The sequence below is a fragment of the Ranitomeya variabilis genome, chromosome 5 (assembly GCF_051348905.1).
Source record: "Ranitomeya variabilis isolate aRanVar5 chromosome 5, aRanVar5.hap1, whole genome shotgun sequence".
Classification (NCBI taxonomy): Eukaryota; Metazoa; Chordata; class Amphibia; order Anura; family Dendrobatidae; genus Ranitomeya; species Ranitomeya variabilis.
Window position 1 is genome coordinate 602,622,309 of NC_135236.1, and position 17,054 is coordinate 602,639,362.

Consider the following 17,054-nt stretch of genomic DNA (forward strand, 5'->3'; position numbering starts at 1 on the left):
AAACGGTCACCATCATCACTGAACATAATGTTCTGTGTAAACTGAGGGTCCTGTTCCAATTATTGTTTTGCCAACTCTGCAAATTCAGCGCGCCATCATGTTTAGCGGTAATATTGGTCTTAGTACAGTTTTAACAAGGTTTTTGCATGATCAAAGTACAACTGAATCAATAAATCTTGCAACAAAAATACCACCACTGGATATGTTAAAAAATGTTCCTGTGCTGAGATAATCTTATAAATGTGCCCCTGCTGTTTACTGTGTAATGGCCGTGTCTGACCGTACAGGAACATGGTCTGATGATCATATCACAGCTCCTGGGCAGGGGAGGAAGCAAAAGAGAGGATGCAGACATTACAGCTGGGGATCACAGCTCCTGGGCAGGAGAAGGAAAAGAGAGCATACAGACATTACAGCCCTGGATCACAGCTCCTGGGCAGGAGAAGGAAAAGAGACGATACACAGAGGACAGCAGGGGATCACAGCTGATTCTTTTTGTTAGGAATAGATTTTGCAGTTTGTTTTTAAAGGTTTTACCTCACAGAAACAATCAGCTGTGCTATCCTGTCTGTAAACTCTTCTTTTCTCGGATTTGAAAAAAAAAATAAAAAATGGACCGATTTTCATGAGTGTATTGGTGACATTTTCCTCAGTGTTTGGTCAGTGCATCAGCTTTTATCATCATTTTTATCATCAGTGTTTCTCATATTCAGATATATCCGATAATGGTGTCTCAAAATTCTCCAATCAAACTGTCAGCGATAAACGGACAGCACCAGGATGTCATTAAGATGCCATCAGTCTGCTGCCTGAGCTTTCCACAGATCCATTCACTTCCATCATAGAGTTTGTATAAAACTAGGAGATTTCTCCATTGTTTTTGGTCTTGGTCTTTAATACAAAGAAATGTGAGTTGTCCTATACTAGAATAGTTACATGTTCAGGCTTTGGAAAACGTGGACAGAACATTACTCTGAATGAGGCCTTACTTGTATGTCATGTGTAATCACATAACTGCTCAGGTATTTCAGTTTTTGTGTGTGTTGCTGCCTATGACTCTACAGCATTAGGGTAAGAAGGGGCATGTAATAGGCCGGGTTGAATTCCCTGAAGTTGACAAGTATAATACATATAGAAGACATGCAGGATGGGTTCTCAGTAGTGATGAGCGAACGGACTGTGATAAGGCGTTATCTGAGTATGCTCATGTGCAATCCGAGTGTCTTCAGCATGCTCCAATATATACAAGTCCCCGCAGCTGCATGTCTCACGGCTCTTAGACATCCACAACACACGCCTGTATTGCCTAACAAATAGACATCCCTGTATGTGTTGCAGCTGTCCAACATGCAGCCGCAGGGACTCAAACATATGTTTCGAAACACACCGAAGACACTCGGTTAGCACACGAGCATGCTCCGATAATGCCGCATCCCACACAACCCCGCATCCCACACAACCCCGCATCCCACACAACCCCGCATCCCACACAACCCCGCATCCCACACAACCCCGCATCCCAGATAACACCATATCCCAGCACGGTCGCTCATCACTAGTTCTCATAAAGCCAAGTCACTCAAGCGAGCGCGTTCCCCATCACATCCCGATTGTAGCCTCTGGCAACTATTTCTTTGCATTGTCAATACTAATTAAAAACTATAGTAAAATAAATAAATCTTTTCTCATTATTACAACAAGCAAAATTGTAAGCAGACTCCCGACACCATAACACCTTAGTTGTAAATCTGGGTGTCAGAAGCGCCATTTCATCTCCAGTGGATGTAAGGTGTAGAATATTGTTGTCCATTACCTGGTGCACGCAGACATTGCACTTATCACAGAAAACCATCTCATTTCCATCCTCCCCTTCAGGTGAGCGGCACACGTCACAGACGACATCTTCATCATATTCGATCCCCAAGCCTTCCTCCGTTTCAATGGCAACATTCATGTTCTGGTAGCAGACCATCTCGAACTCCTCCAGAAGCTTCTCGAAGGTGAGCTCATCCAGCAGTGGCATCTCTATACATAAGTAAACGGTGGGAAGAGTTTCTAGTCATTTTAGAGTTTCATATCGGAGATAGAAAAGGCATCACAAATTTTGAGAAAAATGGAGATCCCAATAGAGCAACAATTCTGCTCAGAACTGAAGTACATTTTCATTATAGAGTAGCTTTAAAGTGTTTTTTCCAGTTCTTTAAAATTGCCAGCAATTACACGCGTGGACAAAATTGTTGGCACCCTTTTGTTAAAGTAAGAAAAACCCACAATGGTCAATGAAATAAGTTGAAACCCGACAAAAGTAACTTTCAATTTAAATTTACTGAATATCAACTAATGAAAATTGGACACTGCCTCTAAATTGTGGTTCAATAGAAAAATGTAAATAAAAATAATCGAAATGGCCTGGACAAAAATGATGGTAACCTCAACTTAAAGAGAGCCTATCAGCAGGATTCTGCAATGTTAAGTACACGCACAGCCATATTGGTGGCATATAGGCGAAAGAGGTCTTCTCTTCAGCGCACACACTGTGTGCAGAGGACCATCACCGCTGCCCAAAGCATCTTCTAGTAAAGGCAGTTGGTGGCGAAAGCACTGATTAAGAACAAGGGGATAACTTGGAGATGGCACAGGACTTTTGCAGCCAGCATCATTTTGTTGGAGACAGTGGTATTTTTTTTTTTTTAAGAGATCACAGCAGGTACTGTGTCGCCGTGATATTTATTTAAGATAGGAGGCAGGTCACTGACGGATCAGGGGATAAGGGTCCACAGCACCAAGAACAGACCCTGCCCACAGGCTCGCCCCGATGCACGAAGATATCATCAAATGAAAACTTCACACAAAGATTACACAAAAAACACAACAGGGATTTCTTCACTGCAGGAGTCATATTAACCAGTAGCACAGCACCAATATGGCTAAGTGTGTACTTCACTTTACCAAATCCTGCTCACAGGTTTTCTTTATATGCTTTGTTGTACAACCTTTGGAGGCAACCTCTAAACAAACGATTTCTGTAATTCTCTATCAGTTTTCTGCACCTGTCCACAGCTATTTTGGCCCCTTCTCATGAGCATAATGCTCTAGCTGTCAAGGGTGCGATAGCGCCTTCTCCAGACTGTATGATTCAGCTCCTTCCATAGATGTTCAATAGGAGATTTCAGAATAATCCAATGCTTTGCTCTTAGCCGTACTAGGACGCTTTAGCTCTGTTTTGGGTCATTATCATGTTGGAGGATCCTGTGACTGAGACAAAAATTTCTGACACTGGGCAGCACATTTTGCTCCAGAATGCCTTGAAGGTCTTCAGATGTCATTGTACCCTGCACAGATTCAAGACACACTGTGCCAGATGCAGAAAAGCAGCCCCAAAACATAACCGATCCTCCTCCATATTTCACAACAGCTACAATGGCGATTCCTTTAAATGCTTCATTTTTGTATCTGTAAACATAGAGCTGATGTGACTTGCCAATAAGCTCCAGTTTTGGCTCATCTGTCCAAAGGACATTCTCTCAAAAGACTGGTAGTTTGTCAATACACATTTTAGCAAATTCCAGTCTCACTTCTTCATAATTTGCTTTAAGCAGTGGTTTCCTCTTTGGTCATCTTCCATGAAGTCTACTTTGGCCAAGACAGTGATGGGTTTTGTGATCTTACACTGATGTTCCTTGACCTTGGAGTTCACCTCTAATCTATTTGGAAGATGTTCTGGGCTCTTTGATTACGATTCATGTTATTGGTCTCTTCAATTTGCCATCAATTTTCCTCTTGCAGCCTTGTCCAGGGAGGTTGGCATCAGTCCCATAGACCTTAAATATCTGGATAATATGCTCAACTGTAGTAAAAGGAACATCAAACTGTTTGGAGATGGCCTTATAACTTTTACATTTAACAAGTTTGTCTACAATTCATTTTCTAATCTGCTGAGACAATTTCCTCCTTAGCTTTCTTTGGTCGATGTTTGGCATGGTACACACAATGATACCAAACAACACAGTGACTACTTTTTAACTCGGAAATAAGTAGAGTGACTGATCACAAGTTTGTAGACACCTGTGATGATACAAGACACATCTTAGTTTAATATGCCCTTATGGTCAAATTATTTTCAATCTTTTCTGTTGTGGATTCTGTTTGTGGGCTCCCTCTGGTGGTTACTGCTGGTACTGGGTGACTTTGGTGGGTTGCGGCCTTTGGTTTCCACCTGTCCATCAGTGGCTGGGTGTTTCCTATTTTACCTGGCCTTTCTGTCATTTCCCTTGCCGGCTATCAATGTATTCAGATGTGCTCTGTTTGGTTCCTGCCTACCTGCTCCCAGATCTTTCAGGATAAGCTAAGTGCTGATTTTCAGTTGTTTGGTTTTTTGTCCAGCTTGCTTATTATGTCTCTATGCTAGCTGGTAGCTCTAGTGGACTGAGGTTCTCCCCATGTGCCATGAGTTGGCACATGGGTTCTTGTAATCTCAGGATGGTTTTTTTGATTAGGGTTTTTTGCTGACCGCTCAGTCCCCTTTTGTATCGTTCTGCTTTCTAGTTTACAGCGGGCCTCAATTTGCTAAAACTATATATATCATCTCTATGTGTGTGCCTTCCTCTCATTTCACCGTCAATACATGTGGGGGGCAACTATATCTTTTGGGGTTCATTCCGCTGGAGGCAAGTGAGGTCTTTATTTTCTCTGCAGTGCTAGTTAGCTCTTAGGATGGTGCGTGGCGTCTAGAACCAACGTAGGCACGCTCCCTGGCTATCTCTAGTTGCGTTTGTCAGGCGTAGGGCAGCGGTCAGCCCAGGTTCCATCACCCTAGAGCTCGTCCGTAATATATTTGTACTTTGCTTGTCCTGTGCTATCCCTAGCCATTGGGATTCATGACACTTTTCTATTGCCATGATCATTTTTGTACAGACCATTTTCATTAGTTTGTTTTCTTAAAATGTCCTGTTGAACCACAATTTAAAAGCAATGTCTGATTTTCAAATGTCTGAACAGATTAGATCAGGAGTCCCCAACCTTTCTTAGCACGAGAGCCACGTTCAACTCTGGGAAATGGCCGCAAGACACATTCCTTGCAAATAAATTGTAGTTGGCCCCTGTTTGCCTACTTGAAGTTTTTGAACTCTCCATTTTCCCCTGGAGAACCTTTATAAAGCAGTAATGCCCACCGTGCCCTGTTATAGAGTCATAATGTAGCAAGTGCCAACATGTAAGATAATAATGGTCTGCATATCACTTAAAATGTAATAATGCCACATCAAAAACTAATAAAGTAAAAAGTATTAAAGCTAAAGTAATAATCTAAGTGCTCCGTATCAAGTGATATAGTCTTGAGTGTCCCTCAGAAAGCAATACTGATTGTTGAATGCCCTCTCATAAGTAACTAATGCCCAGTGTGGACACCAAAACAGTTGGGAGTGGCATTCGCCGGAGCATTCAGCTGCCAGCTACTTTCAGGGCCCACGAGGTATAGGTGTCTTAGGAGTCACTAGTTGGGGACCTTACATCAGAGCCACTTGTAACTGCCTATTTGTCATATGCTATACGGGAATACTTTTCTCTGTTACCGTATTGCCAGTGGCCTACCTCCAATAGAGGCAGACCACGCATTATATGTACCCAATGCAACTCTTCCAAACTCTTATTATGGACACTTAGGGTCGTTAACTCGATATGGTTATATCTATGGAACAATTAAAAAGTTTTGCCTGTCAAAATGCAGAGATGCAAAAAAAAAAAAAACTTAACAAATCCTCTGTGCCCTCTGCCTGTCACAGCTAACTGTACATTGTATGCTACATTGGCTGCAGTAAATTGAGACACATACAGTAGGTGAAAAAAACCCCCCCAAAAACGGCTCCTTGACTAATATATGAGCATATGGAAGATCTATCAGTGTGACGATCCGTCAGGTACTGCCAGTGTCACCACCATGTGGATCAGATATTTGTGATATTACACGGTATAAATGCCAGGTATAATGAGCACAGCTCCGTCAGTGACTGCTGTAAGCTAAGCTTGTATGTCGTTCCGCTCTCACATACCCAGTCTTCTGAACTCCGTGTTAACTAGCTCCAACCAGTATTTGTCCACTTCATCCAGGTCGTATCTGCAGGCTCTCTGCGGCCGAGTCTGGAAGCGCCCTGGATGTCTTAATTCAGGTAATGAGTCTTTAGCCGTGGATGGGGAGCTGTCCGCCAATGTTTCAATCAACCTAAGCCAAAACATAAGAGTAATCATAATATTTTAATTAAACCCCTTGCCACCATTATAAAAAACTCCAGACACCTGGTCTTATTCTTATTAGAAAAGGCCAATCTTTATAGTAAATCATAGGTTACAGTGCAAATACACGTTACAATAGAGCAATAAAACGGGTTGCACATGAAATTTGCCCCATTCAAACCAGGATTTACGGATGTTTTTACAATTACTATTCAGGTTTTTAAAGGGGTTGTGCCATCAATATATGATACATTCTTAAAAGGGTTGTCCAATACTCAGACAACCCTGTCTAAATCCCTATGTTTCCCCCTTGTACAATAATAACACTTCTGCTCACTTGCCGATGCTGGCGCCATGCGATCACTGTGGCCAATCAGAACTGGCTTCACGCTCTCAGCCTTCAGACAAATCACAGACATCCAGAGGAAAAGAGAGCTACTGGCACTCTCTCATTTCCTCTGGATGTCAATTATGTCTGTGGGAGAGTAAAGCCAGCACAGATTTGCTGCAAGGATTGTGTGACAATGTCAGGAGATCCCTAGGGAGAGCCAGCACTGACACCGCTGGAACGGCACCGGAGGGGAGTATAGATGTTTTTATTTTACAAGAGGGAAGCTTAGGGATTGAGAAGGCGACGGTTGTCCGAGTAGTGGACAACCCTTTCAGTTTGGTGAAGCAAAACATAACAATTGTCAAATTAATACAATGTTTAAGAAATACTCCAGTGTGTGTATATTGCTGTAACATATGTGTTATGGTAAGAGGCTACCAAAAGAACACAAAGGGAAGCCATATCACTTATGTAACAGCAATATTCAGAAGAGGGTTAAAAGGGAGTTTGCGCCAAACGTACATATTAAAGCTAAGCACATAGTTTTGTAGGGGATATAGCCCCTGTAAAAATCACCTTTACTTTAAAAGTCGCCCCCTCCATTATCCATAAAATACATTCTACTTAAAATAGTAATTAGGGTGTACATTGGACCTTGAGGCTATGTGCACACGTCAGGATTTTGTCAGGATTTTTCCTCAGGTTTTGTAGCCAAAACCAGGAGTGGAACAATTAGAGGAAAAGTATAATAGAAACATATGCTCCACTTCTGCATTTATCACCCACTCCTGGTTTTGGCTACAAAACCTGAGGAAAACGCCTGACAAAATCCTGACGTGTGCACATACCCTTAGTGTGGCCCAACCTCCCACTGTAATTTTCACGGCACTGCCGTCCTCACTATGGACTGACAGTGTTCGCGTGCGTGTAGTATGTGCTCTTAGGAGAGAAAGCTCATTCATGCATTCACTGTGTGAGGTCCAGAGGGCAACACACCGCCCTCTCACCTCTCTCGTCACCGCTCTATGGTGCAGCAGGGGGAGAAAGGAATGTGAGCATGGGCAACATGGTCTTCTTGCTCAGATAGCATGCGCCGTATATATACCATGAACATATGCTGTGATATGCAAAGTGCCTCTTCAGAGAGGAAGAGGACTAGAACTCTAGTACCACCTATTGACAGTAGCAGTCCTAAAAGTCAGTATCAATCCTTTAACGAGCCTTGCCATATGACTTGGGATAAATGCCAAACCAGAACCTCAATTTGCAGACACTGTTTCGGGGTAGTGCCCCTCATCAGTGCAAAGGAGATTGGATTTGGCTAGGGGAGAGGCTTAAGCCTGCGATCTAAAGGGGTAAGGGTTTATTTCTGTGGAGAGTGACATGACCTACATGATCTACAAAGATCTATAACCACAACCTGTCTCCTCCCTATATCTCTGAACTAATAACTCAATATCTTCCCTGATGTAATCTCCGATCCTCCCAAGAACTCATACTCTCCTCCACACTTATTCGTTCCTCACACAACCGCCTCCAAGATTTCTCCCGAATATCCCCCATCTTCTGGAACTCCACGCATCAACACTTCCGATTATCCACCACCCTCGGATCCTTCAGACGGAACCTGAAATCCCATCTCTTCAAGAAAGCCTACAGCCTACAATAACCATTCTGCCGCCTCACCACCACCCGAGCAGCTGCCTCACCACCACCAGAGCTGTTGCACCCCCGACCTTCTGTCTCTTCCCCATTATCCCATAGAATGTAAGTCCGCAAGGACAGAGTCCTCTCCCTTCTGTACCAGTCTGTCATTGCAAATTTGTTTACTGTAAAGGATATCTATAACCCTGTATGTAACCCCTTTCTCATCTACAGCACCATGGAATTAATGTTGTTATATAAATAAATAATAATGACAGGGCTGGCTTGTCCCTCTCCACAAGGAGAAACATTCACCCTTAGATCCCATATGCTGTGAGAAACTGCATTTAAGCCTGCCCCTTAAGTTATTACTGACCAAACCTACACTGGGGAAATAAACAATCCTGGATACATCACTGTTTTGATATGTACTTGTCATTTTAGGTAACTTTTCAGAAAAATCAACATACACAATATGAAAAATATCAGTATCTATGGTTATTATAATACTTGTATCCAATATTTTTCATTAGTTTTTCCCTCTTGATGATCTAACTTTACTTGTCCCTGAGCTAGTGGGTGGAAACTAGCTGTTATGCTGCTTTATAGAGTAATTGTAGAGTGAAATATCTTGCTTATAAATAGGATATGTAAAACATGCTTCATTGGTGGTTTTATAGCATCTATGGACATGAATGATGTGAATTACTGACCAAATCGTTGACAGCGGCATTTAACAAGCTGGTGCCAGAAGGGCATCACTAACCCATCAGTGCCCCGCGATCCAGTGATGGGCACCAATGGGTTGGCGTGACAAGTAGGGGTCTGCAGGAGACGCCTGTGGTTGTCATTGCCAATCTGCTATGAGTGCCGCCCTGTGGCCGGCATTCATAGCAGAGGAGCATGTCTGCTACACATAGCAGGGCTAGGACTGAAACTGAAGCCCTGCTATATGTAGCATAAGATCAGAAGATCACAGCTGCAAGTCTCCTAAGAGGACTATTGAAGCCAGTAAAAAAAATAAAAAAATAATAAAAAAATTATATAAAAGTTCAAATTGCCCCCCTTTTGCTCCATTTAAAATAAAACAATAAAAAAGTACAAAAATACACATATAATCTGCGTAATGAGGACAAAATTCAAAAATGTCAGAATTACGTTTTTTTGTGTTCACACAACATTACAATAAAATGCAAAAACAGGTGATCAAAACATTGTATCTACCCCCAAAATAGTATCAATACAAACGTCAGCTTGCAGCGCAGAAAATAAGCCCTCACCTAGCTCTAAATCCTGAAAAATGGGGATGCTAGCTCTAAATCCTGAAAAATGGGGATGCTAAGGATCTTGGAAAATGGCGCCTTTTTTTTTTTTTTTTTTTTAATATGAACTTTGGATTTTTTTCACTCCTTACATAAAAAAGAACCTAGACATGTTTAGTATCTACGAACTTGTAATTAATGACCTGGAGAATCATAATGGCAGATCAGTTTTAGCAGTTAGTGAACATGAAAAAAAAACAATTGTGGAATTGGACTTCTATTTCAGCGCACTTGGAATTTTGTACCCATTTTCCAGTACATGTTCAACAGCGCTGCAGCCAATCATTGAGCTCAGTTGCTCTGCCCAAGCAGACACCACTAGTCGCTCAGAGCCGCTAAGCAATGGCCCATGATGCTGTCATAAGAAAAGTTTATTCTGTCCTTGTAAGGAGCTTAAGTATACGTGGGGGCACACTAATGACACATCTGATACTTTTGCCTAGGGGGCACTACTACAATGTGGAGATACAGATAGGGGTGTATTACTGTAAAAGGTACCAGAAAGTGACAATATTGCTGCCCTGGGCTTGATGGGTATAGCTCTGTTTTTGTGTATAGAGTTGCGGGAAAAGTGCTAAAAAATGTCTGTATGTTAAATTCTGCAACGATGGGTTGTGGATGGAAAAAGTCATCATGGCAGTCTGGGCCGGATGGAGAAGAAAATGGAAAATTAATAATTAGCATCAGATAAAATAGCACTTGATTTGTCTATACGTTATACAGTGTACAGACTATGTACAACTGGTATATAATAAATAAACAATCCTGGATACATCACTGTTTTGATATGTACTTGTCATTTTAGGTGACTTTTCAGAAAAATCTACATACACAATATGAAAAATATCAGTATCTATGGTGATTATAATACTTGTAGCCAATATTATTCATTAGTTTTTCCCTCTTGATGATCTAATTTTACTTGTCCCTGAGCTAGTGGGTGGAAACTAGCTGTTATGCTGCTGTATAGAGTAATTGTAGAGTGAAATATCTTGCTTATAAATAGGATATGTAAAACATGCTTCATTGGTGGTTTTATAGCATCTATGGACATGAATGTGAAGAGATGAACACGTGTGGCCATTCATCAATCTTTACCATAATGCTGCGACCTCATCACAGCATTGATGCACCCCAGTTCTGAAGACAGCTGCAAGTTCTAGTGCTAGGACTTTCATGTGGATATGCCTTAAAAGTCTATGACGGGAATATCTTTTAAAGTCAAGTATGGATTTAAAATGTTTGTCTACCTTTCTACACTTTTTATGCCTCCCTGTGCCATCTCTTTCTTTCGCAAAACTGTAAATGCCTAATTAAGCATGAATCTGTAAATCTAAAGAACATTGACATCTAAAATGTATATATAAATGCCCCTTCAAGTAGGAACTCCTCTGCTCGGCAACCGTTGGTGCCCAATAGTATCTCATGCCCTGATTTTCTCAATTTGTTGGCAGGGGTCTCGGGTAGGACTGGCTGCAGGTCTCTGGAGAACGTATAAAATATAAGATTGTGCTTCACAGTGTGCTGATAAACTTGCTGAAACATAAAAATAAGCAACATAAAAAGCATTCCATGTACGCTAATTACATGGCCATCCCGCCTGATTAGCGGTGTGGCACCACCTCGTTTCAGGGCACCACAAACGCCGACTGAAGCAAGCAGACATACGGTATTCTTTCGGTATATTGTTACAGAAAGCTAGACGGTCATAAAGCGGGCATATCCACCTGCAACTCCGAGAAAAGAACAGGCAAAACCAGTGAAGATGTAGGCCAGGAACACAACAATAATGCATAAACCAGTAGGCAGCGTGCGTACGTTTCCGACCTACAAACCCTGTCTACAATTCATCTAGTGATTTAGGCAGTGTCTTTTTCCTACTGTATCTTTTCAGTACTTATATATTAAGGCAGCAGACTTGGCCTGTCAGAAGGACTTCCTCTGTGGCATGGCACACAACATTGCTTTGGACCTAGAAACCTAGACTTGACCTCAAATCTTAAGTAACTGCTCTGTTTTGCTAGCAGACAGATTTTAACCAGGCCCCGAGCGCTCACCAACAAATGCCAGCAAAGTAATTTACTAGTACAATGCAATATTGTTTAGATGAAAAGCTCAGAGCCTGCCACTGCTCCTCTACAATCTAGCCAGACAAGGAGCGTGAAACCCCCTTCTGCACTCAGCAGAGCTTCAGGGTAGTACCTCTAGATAACAGCTCATTGTAGTGGTGGACGCCATGGCCTCCTCAAGCATTTAGAGGCTGTCTTATGTGAGCGTGTCACTAATGGTTGCAGTTTTAGAAAGCAAAGCTCGGATCCCAGCCAAAACAGAACAACGGCAGAATAATATAAATCACGCTAAACAATGTGGATAATTGCACTCTAATTTCCGTGCATAGATTATAACAATTCTAGCAGATTATGACCTCCATATGAACTGAGCTAAATCGCTCTTCACTTCAGTTACGGAATTCTAGAGAAATTGTGTTTTATTTCCATTGATCAAGAAAGGAATATTTTTTATTTCTTTAAATAAATTGTATGGGGATTGTGCATAATTGGCAGCCTCCGTATGGCCACTACATTCATATGCTGTGTGCAGAAATATTTGCTAGTTGTACTAATGTTCCTAAACAGTCATACTGTGGTCTTCACTAAGGTTATAGGAACACAAGGCGCCCAAGGAGCATTTCAGGATGTAAAATCTACTATTACATCAGCAACACTGTGGAGCAATTTTACGAAGTCTCACCTACCCGCTAGAGAGAATATGTGCAGTATAAATTCACTAACAGTGCAGATTAGAAATCTGCAGCATGTCAACTTTTGCTCGCCTTAAAATCTTTCTCAAAGCCTCCATTGGAAGACACAGGTGGGTCACATCTGGCCTACCAGCACCAAGCTATTCAGTTAGTGCAAATGCATTAGGAGAAACAAAAACTACCCAAACAAGGGTGGGTTGCAGAGTCCCCTAATGAAGGCGTCAAGAAAGATTTTATGGTAACTATCAAAAACCATCCTTTCTTAAACGCATCACTGTAGGACACAGGAAACCATAGGATGTTCTAAAGCAACCTGTTTCAGGTTTACAGCAACAGAGAGGAGCCAGAAGACCGCAGTGTCTGATTTCTCCTACTCCTGCACTATTTAGAAGCATTTCACCTTTTTATTAAACGGTGCAGGTTTCTTTTAGAAGTCCAGGGGTTAATCTGCTCAGTTGAGAGCCACTGGAAGCTTTCCTACATTAAGGTTCACTGGTAAGGATCCAATATCCATGAACTTTACCAGCTTGATCATACCATGCCGCAGCAGTCTGCTTACCTTGGATAGTTAGCAAAAATAGTTGGATCCCCTCCAAAAAAAAACAGTGCGGGGGTCCCCCTATTTTTGCTAATCAGCCAAGGAAAAAGCAGACAGCGGCAAAGTACTGCAGTGCGCAGGCGCCGGGAAAGGTCAGAGAGGCCCGGCACCTGCACACTGCAGTACTTTGCTCTGCCCTCAACAGGGTAGACTAAGTACACCTGCGCCAGAGCCGCAGCGTGTAGACAAGAAGAGGACATCATTCTATGAAGATAGGAGGCCCCGGACTGCGACGCCCATTGGATCGGACCGCCCACCCAGATGAGTATAATCTAACCTCTTTTTCTCATCTTTCAGGATACATCAGGGGCTTATCTACAGCATTCCAGAATGCTATAGATAAGCCCCTGATGCTGGTGGGCTTAGCTCATCTTCGATTTTGGGGGTGACAGGTTCCCTTTAAGGTTTTCTTTTGTGGAGTTGTTTTTATACTTCTTCTAATACACGTATTTTTTAAGGGCTATATGTTCACAACTGCTGTGTACTGTGTAATGGCCGTGTCTGACCATACAGGGTCATCATCTGATCAAACTACAGCTCCAGGGCAGGGGAGGAAGGAAAAGAGTATACAAACATTATAGCAAGGGAGGAAGCAAAATAACATATACAGAAAGGACAGCATGGGATCACAGCTGTTGCTTTCTGTGAGGTAAAACATTTGCAACTTGTTTTTAAATATGTTTTACCTCACAGTGTCACGCTGGTGACTGGCATAGATGGCAAGCGTCGCCCTACTCACTGCGGGTCACTGCTCTACTCTCCCCAGTCTTGCTGAGCTGCCTCTTGCAGCACCTCCAACACGCTGCAGCCTTCTGCTGCTGGCGAGTGTCCACCTGGCTATAGGGAGGAATGACCAGATTCTGCAGGAAATTAACCTCTCTGTGTCCTGCAGAGGTTAGCTTCCCCGGCCTATCCCCAAGCAGTAGGGGGTTTATTAGGCAGATCCCATCACTCTTTGCCTGATCTAAGGTTCTAGTTTAGTTCTGGTCTAGTTTCCGGTTAGATGCTCTCTTGTATTGTGTCTCCTGTTTTCTGTTGAGGCTTGCCTACTTGATTATTCTGATTTCTCCGCTCTTCACCTCAGCTACCTATATTGAACTTGTCACATGTGGACACGAAGTGTCCAACACACCACTCCAGAGAAGTATTTAGAAAGATAAAATTTTTTATTAAATATACAATCAATAATATATGACATCACACACTTGTAAAGTAAGAGGAAAGGAATATTCACCCGAGTATATTGCACACAATGAAATAAAGAGGAATGTCCATATGGGCTGCGGGACAATGTAGTTCACAAGGCAATACTGACATACCAGCATTAAGAGGTCTGGCCCAACTGGCCATAAAGTGCATAGTGCAAACGCATGGATAAATCAATAAATAGATGTATAGTATAGTAGCCACTACATACCCATCAAGTAAACCCGTCTTCAGAATCTCAAACACCCCGAAACGCGTTTCCGCTTTCTCAAGGGGAGAAAATATGCATTGGGGTGTTTGAGATTCTGAGGACGGGCATACTTGATGGGTATGTAGTGGCTACTATACTATACATCTATTTATTGATTTATCCATGCGTTTGCACTATGCACTTTATGGCCAGTTGGGCCAGACCTATTAATGCTGGTATGTCAGTATTGCCTTGTGAACTACACTATCCCGCAACCCATATGGACATTCCTCTTTATTTCATTGTGTGCAATATACTCGGGTGAATATTCCTTTCCTCTTACTTTACAAGTGTGTGATGTTCATATTTTATTGATTGTATATTTAATAAAATTTGTTATCTTTCTAAATACTTCTCTGGAGTGGTGTGTTGGACACTTCGTGTCCACATGTGAGAATAGTGTAAGTTTACACACCCCTGATTGTGCTGCTATTTGGGAATGTTCTTCATGGTGAAGGCCCCTATACTTGCATGAATATGTTTATGGACATTTTTGTATTTCTATATTGAACTTGTGCTGCCTGCCCTTACCTCGGATTGTCTGACCATATCTTTGCCTTCGTCCACCTGTACCTCGCACCAGTGTCTCTGACCCTCCGGTCAGCAGCTGCAGACCCTGGGACTGCCTTAGAATGGTACCTGGTGACTACCTGTGGCCAAGCCTAGGCTCACCGGCTCTAGTGAGTATTAGGTAATCCCCAAGTTACACCCCTCCAGGGTAAGCACGGCCTGTAGAGCAGTGGGTTCACATCTACCAGCATTACACACCAATAGAATAAACTGCGATCCCATGCTGTCCTGTATGTGTACTCTCTTTTGCTTCCTCCCTAGTCGTTATAGGCTGGTTTGTCTGACGTCAATCTCATATATATTGGTGCCTTAGATGCCTTTTCTAGCCATTTTCCACGCTGGCAAATAAAAGATTCTGTTTTTTTTAATTCAGGTTACATATTCTCAATTCTAAAAAATAGACCTATGGCTGTATTCACACTTGCCTTTCTTGAATAAAGCCACAGTTTTTCAATAAGGTTTTGAAGAGCTTATGAAAACCACAGTAAAACACTTTGTCCAGGATTGAGGCTCAAGTCTGCAGCCACATTATGTGACTGCAGACTCGTCAACACTCACAGCACGCAGTCAGGATTCTTCGTTGCTGGCACTGGGAGTGGCAGGCGTGTGACTGCAAGTATGTCATTAAAATACAGGTGGTCACCTGATGACTAGACGTGCGTGGCCTTGCTCAAGAACAGTAAATTGAGTGAGGCCAGACACATCTAGTTGGAGAATGACCAGAAGTGTGCAAATCGCATACTTGTGGTCACTTGACCGCCCTCGGGGCCAGACAATCTTGACAACGCACACTAAGGATTCACAAGTCTGCAGAATTGAGCCCTGGACTTGGACAACCCCTTTAAACAACCACATCATAAAAACATCAAACGAAGAGTAGGTTTACACAATTAACCCACTTGTAGTTATACAATGCATTTCATGTATCATCTCTTTGTACTCAAGAACTCAAAGGGCCTGCTAGTCCCTCTTCCAGAGTTGCCCAGGTCTTTGGCCGGTCTCTATTCTCCCTTACAGCCAGATGTGACTGCAGCAGCCAATAACACTAATGTGGTCACTTGCTACAGTGGCACGTTTTCTTAATAGGATGACAAGACATTTGGAATTGTGTTACAAGACTTGTCTCTGATTTGTTTAACATAAAGAAATAAATGCAGCAATAACGAAGCATTGTCCAGTTCAATGGGAAGGCTGAAGCTGATGAAGTATTCAGAAAGAAAACATTCTCAGACTGCAGATTACACACTGTAAGCTAAGTGGGCTGCCAATGCCATCTATTAGGTTTAGACATTTATGACCACTGTCAACACCGAGGGGCAGCTTCTGTGTTCACAATTAGATGAATACAAGCTAACAGCAGGCAATTACGCCTTTTAACAACTACTAAAGGAGTGTTAATTGGATACTAGAGAAACAGTTTAGCAGATCTCTTAACATAAACATAGAACCTGAGCAAGTGTAAAACAAAGTGGCAAAAACTAGATTTAGAGGGAATATACAGTGCTCAAAAAATAAAGGAAACACTTAAACAACACAATGTACCATAACTCCAAGTCAATCACACTTTTGTGAAATCAACCTGTCCGGTTATGAAGCAACACAGATTGTAAACCAATTTCTCCTGTTGTGCAAATGGAACAGACAACAGGTAGAAAGGATAGGCAATTGGCAAGACAACTTCTATGAATAAGCGGTTCTGCAGGGGGTGACCACAGACCATTTATCTGTTCTCATCCTTTTTGGCTGCTTTGGTCACTTTTGCATTGTGTCATTGCTCTCCTCTCTCTAGTGGTACAGTAACAACCCACAGAAATTACTCAGGTAGTGCAGCTCATCCAGGATGGCACATAGATGTGAGCTGTGGCAAGGATTGCTGTGTGTCTGTCAGCACAGTGTCCAGAGCATGGAGCAGATACCAGGAAACATGCCAGTACACCAGGAGTCGTGGACGAGGCCATAGGAGGGCAACTACTCAGCAGGACCGCTACCTCCATCTTCGTGCAAGGATCAACAGGAAAAGCAGTGCCAGAGCCCCGCAAAATGACCTGCAGCTGGACAATAACATCCATGTGTCCATCCTGCTCAAACTGTCAGAAACTGGCTCCATGAGGGTGGTATGAGGGCCCAATGTCCACACTGTGTGC

The 17,054-nt window shown here is 42.5% G+C and overlaps 1 protein-coding gene across 4 annotated transcripts in view; it reads right to left on the reverse strand.

The window, feature by feature from the left end:
* The window catches only part of JADE2 (jade family PHD finger 2), a 309,232-nt gene that overhangs the window by 143,426 nt on the left and 148,752 nt on the right, over positions 1–17,054 (reverse strand). For all 4 annotated transcript variants that reach the window (XM_077266044.1, XM_077266043.1, XM_077266042.1 and 1 more), the window contains exons 5-6: positions 6,048–6,217; positions 1,814–2,025 (exon numbers count right to left, since the gene is read on the reverse strand). In XM_077266044.1, the coding sequence (XP_077122159.1) occupies positions 1,814–2,025; positions 6,048–6,217 (382 nt within the window). The remainder of the gene's footprint in view (positions 1–1,813; positions 2,026–6,047; positions 6,218–17,054) is intronic.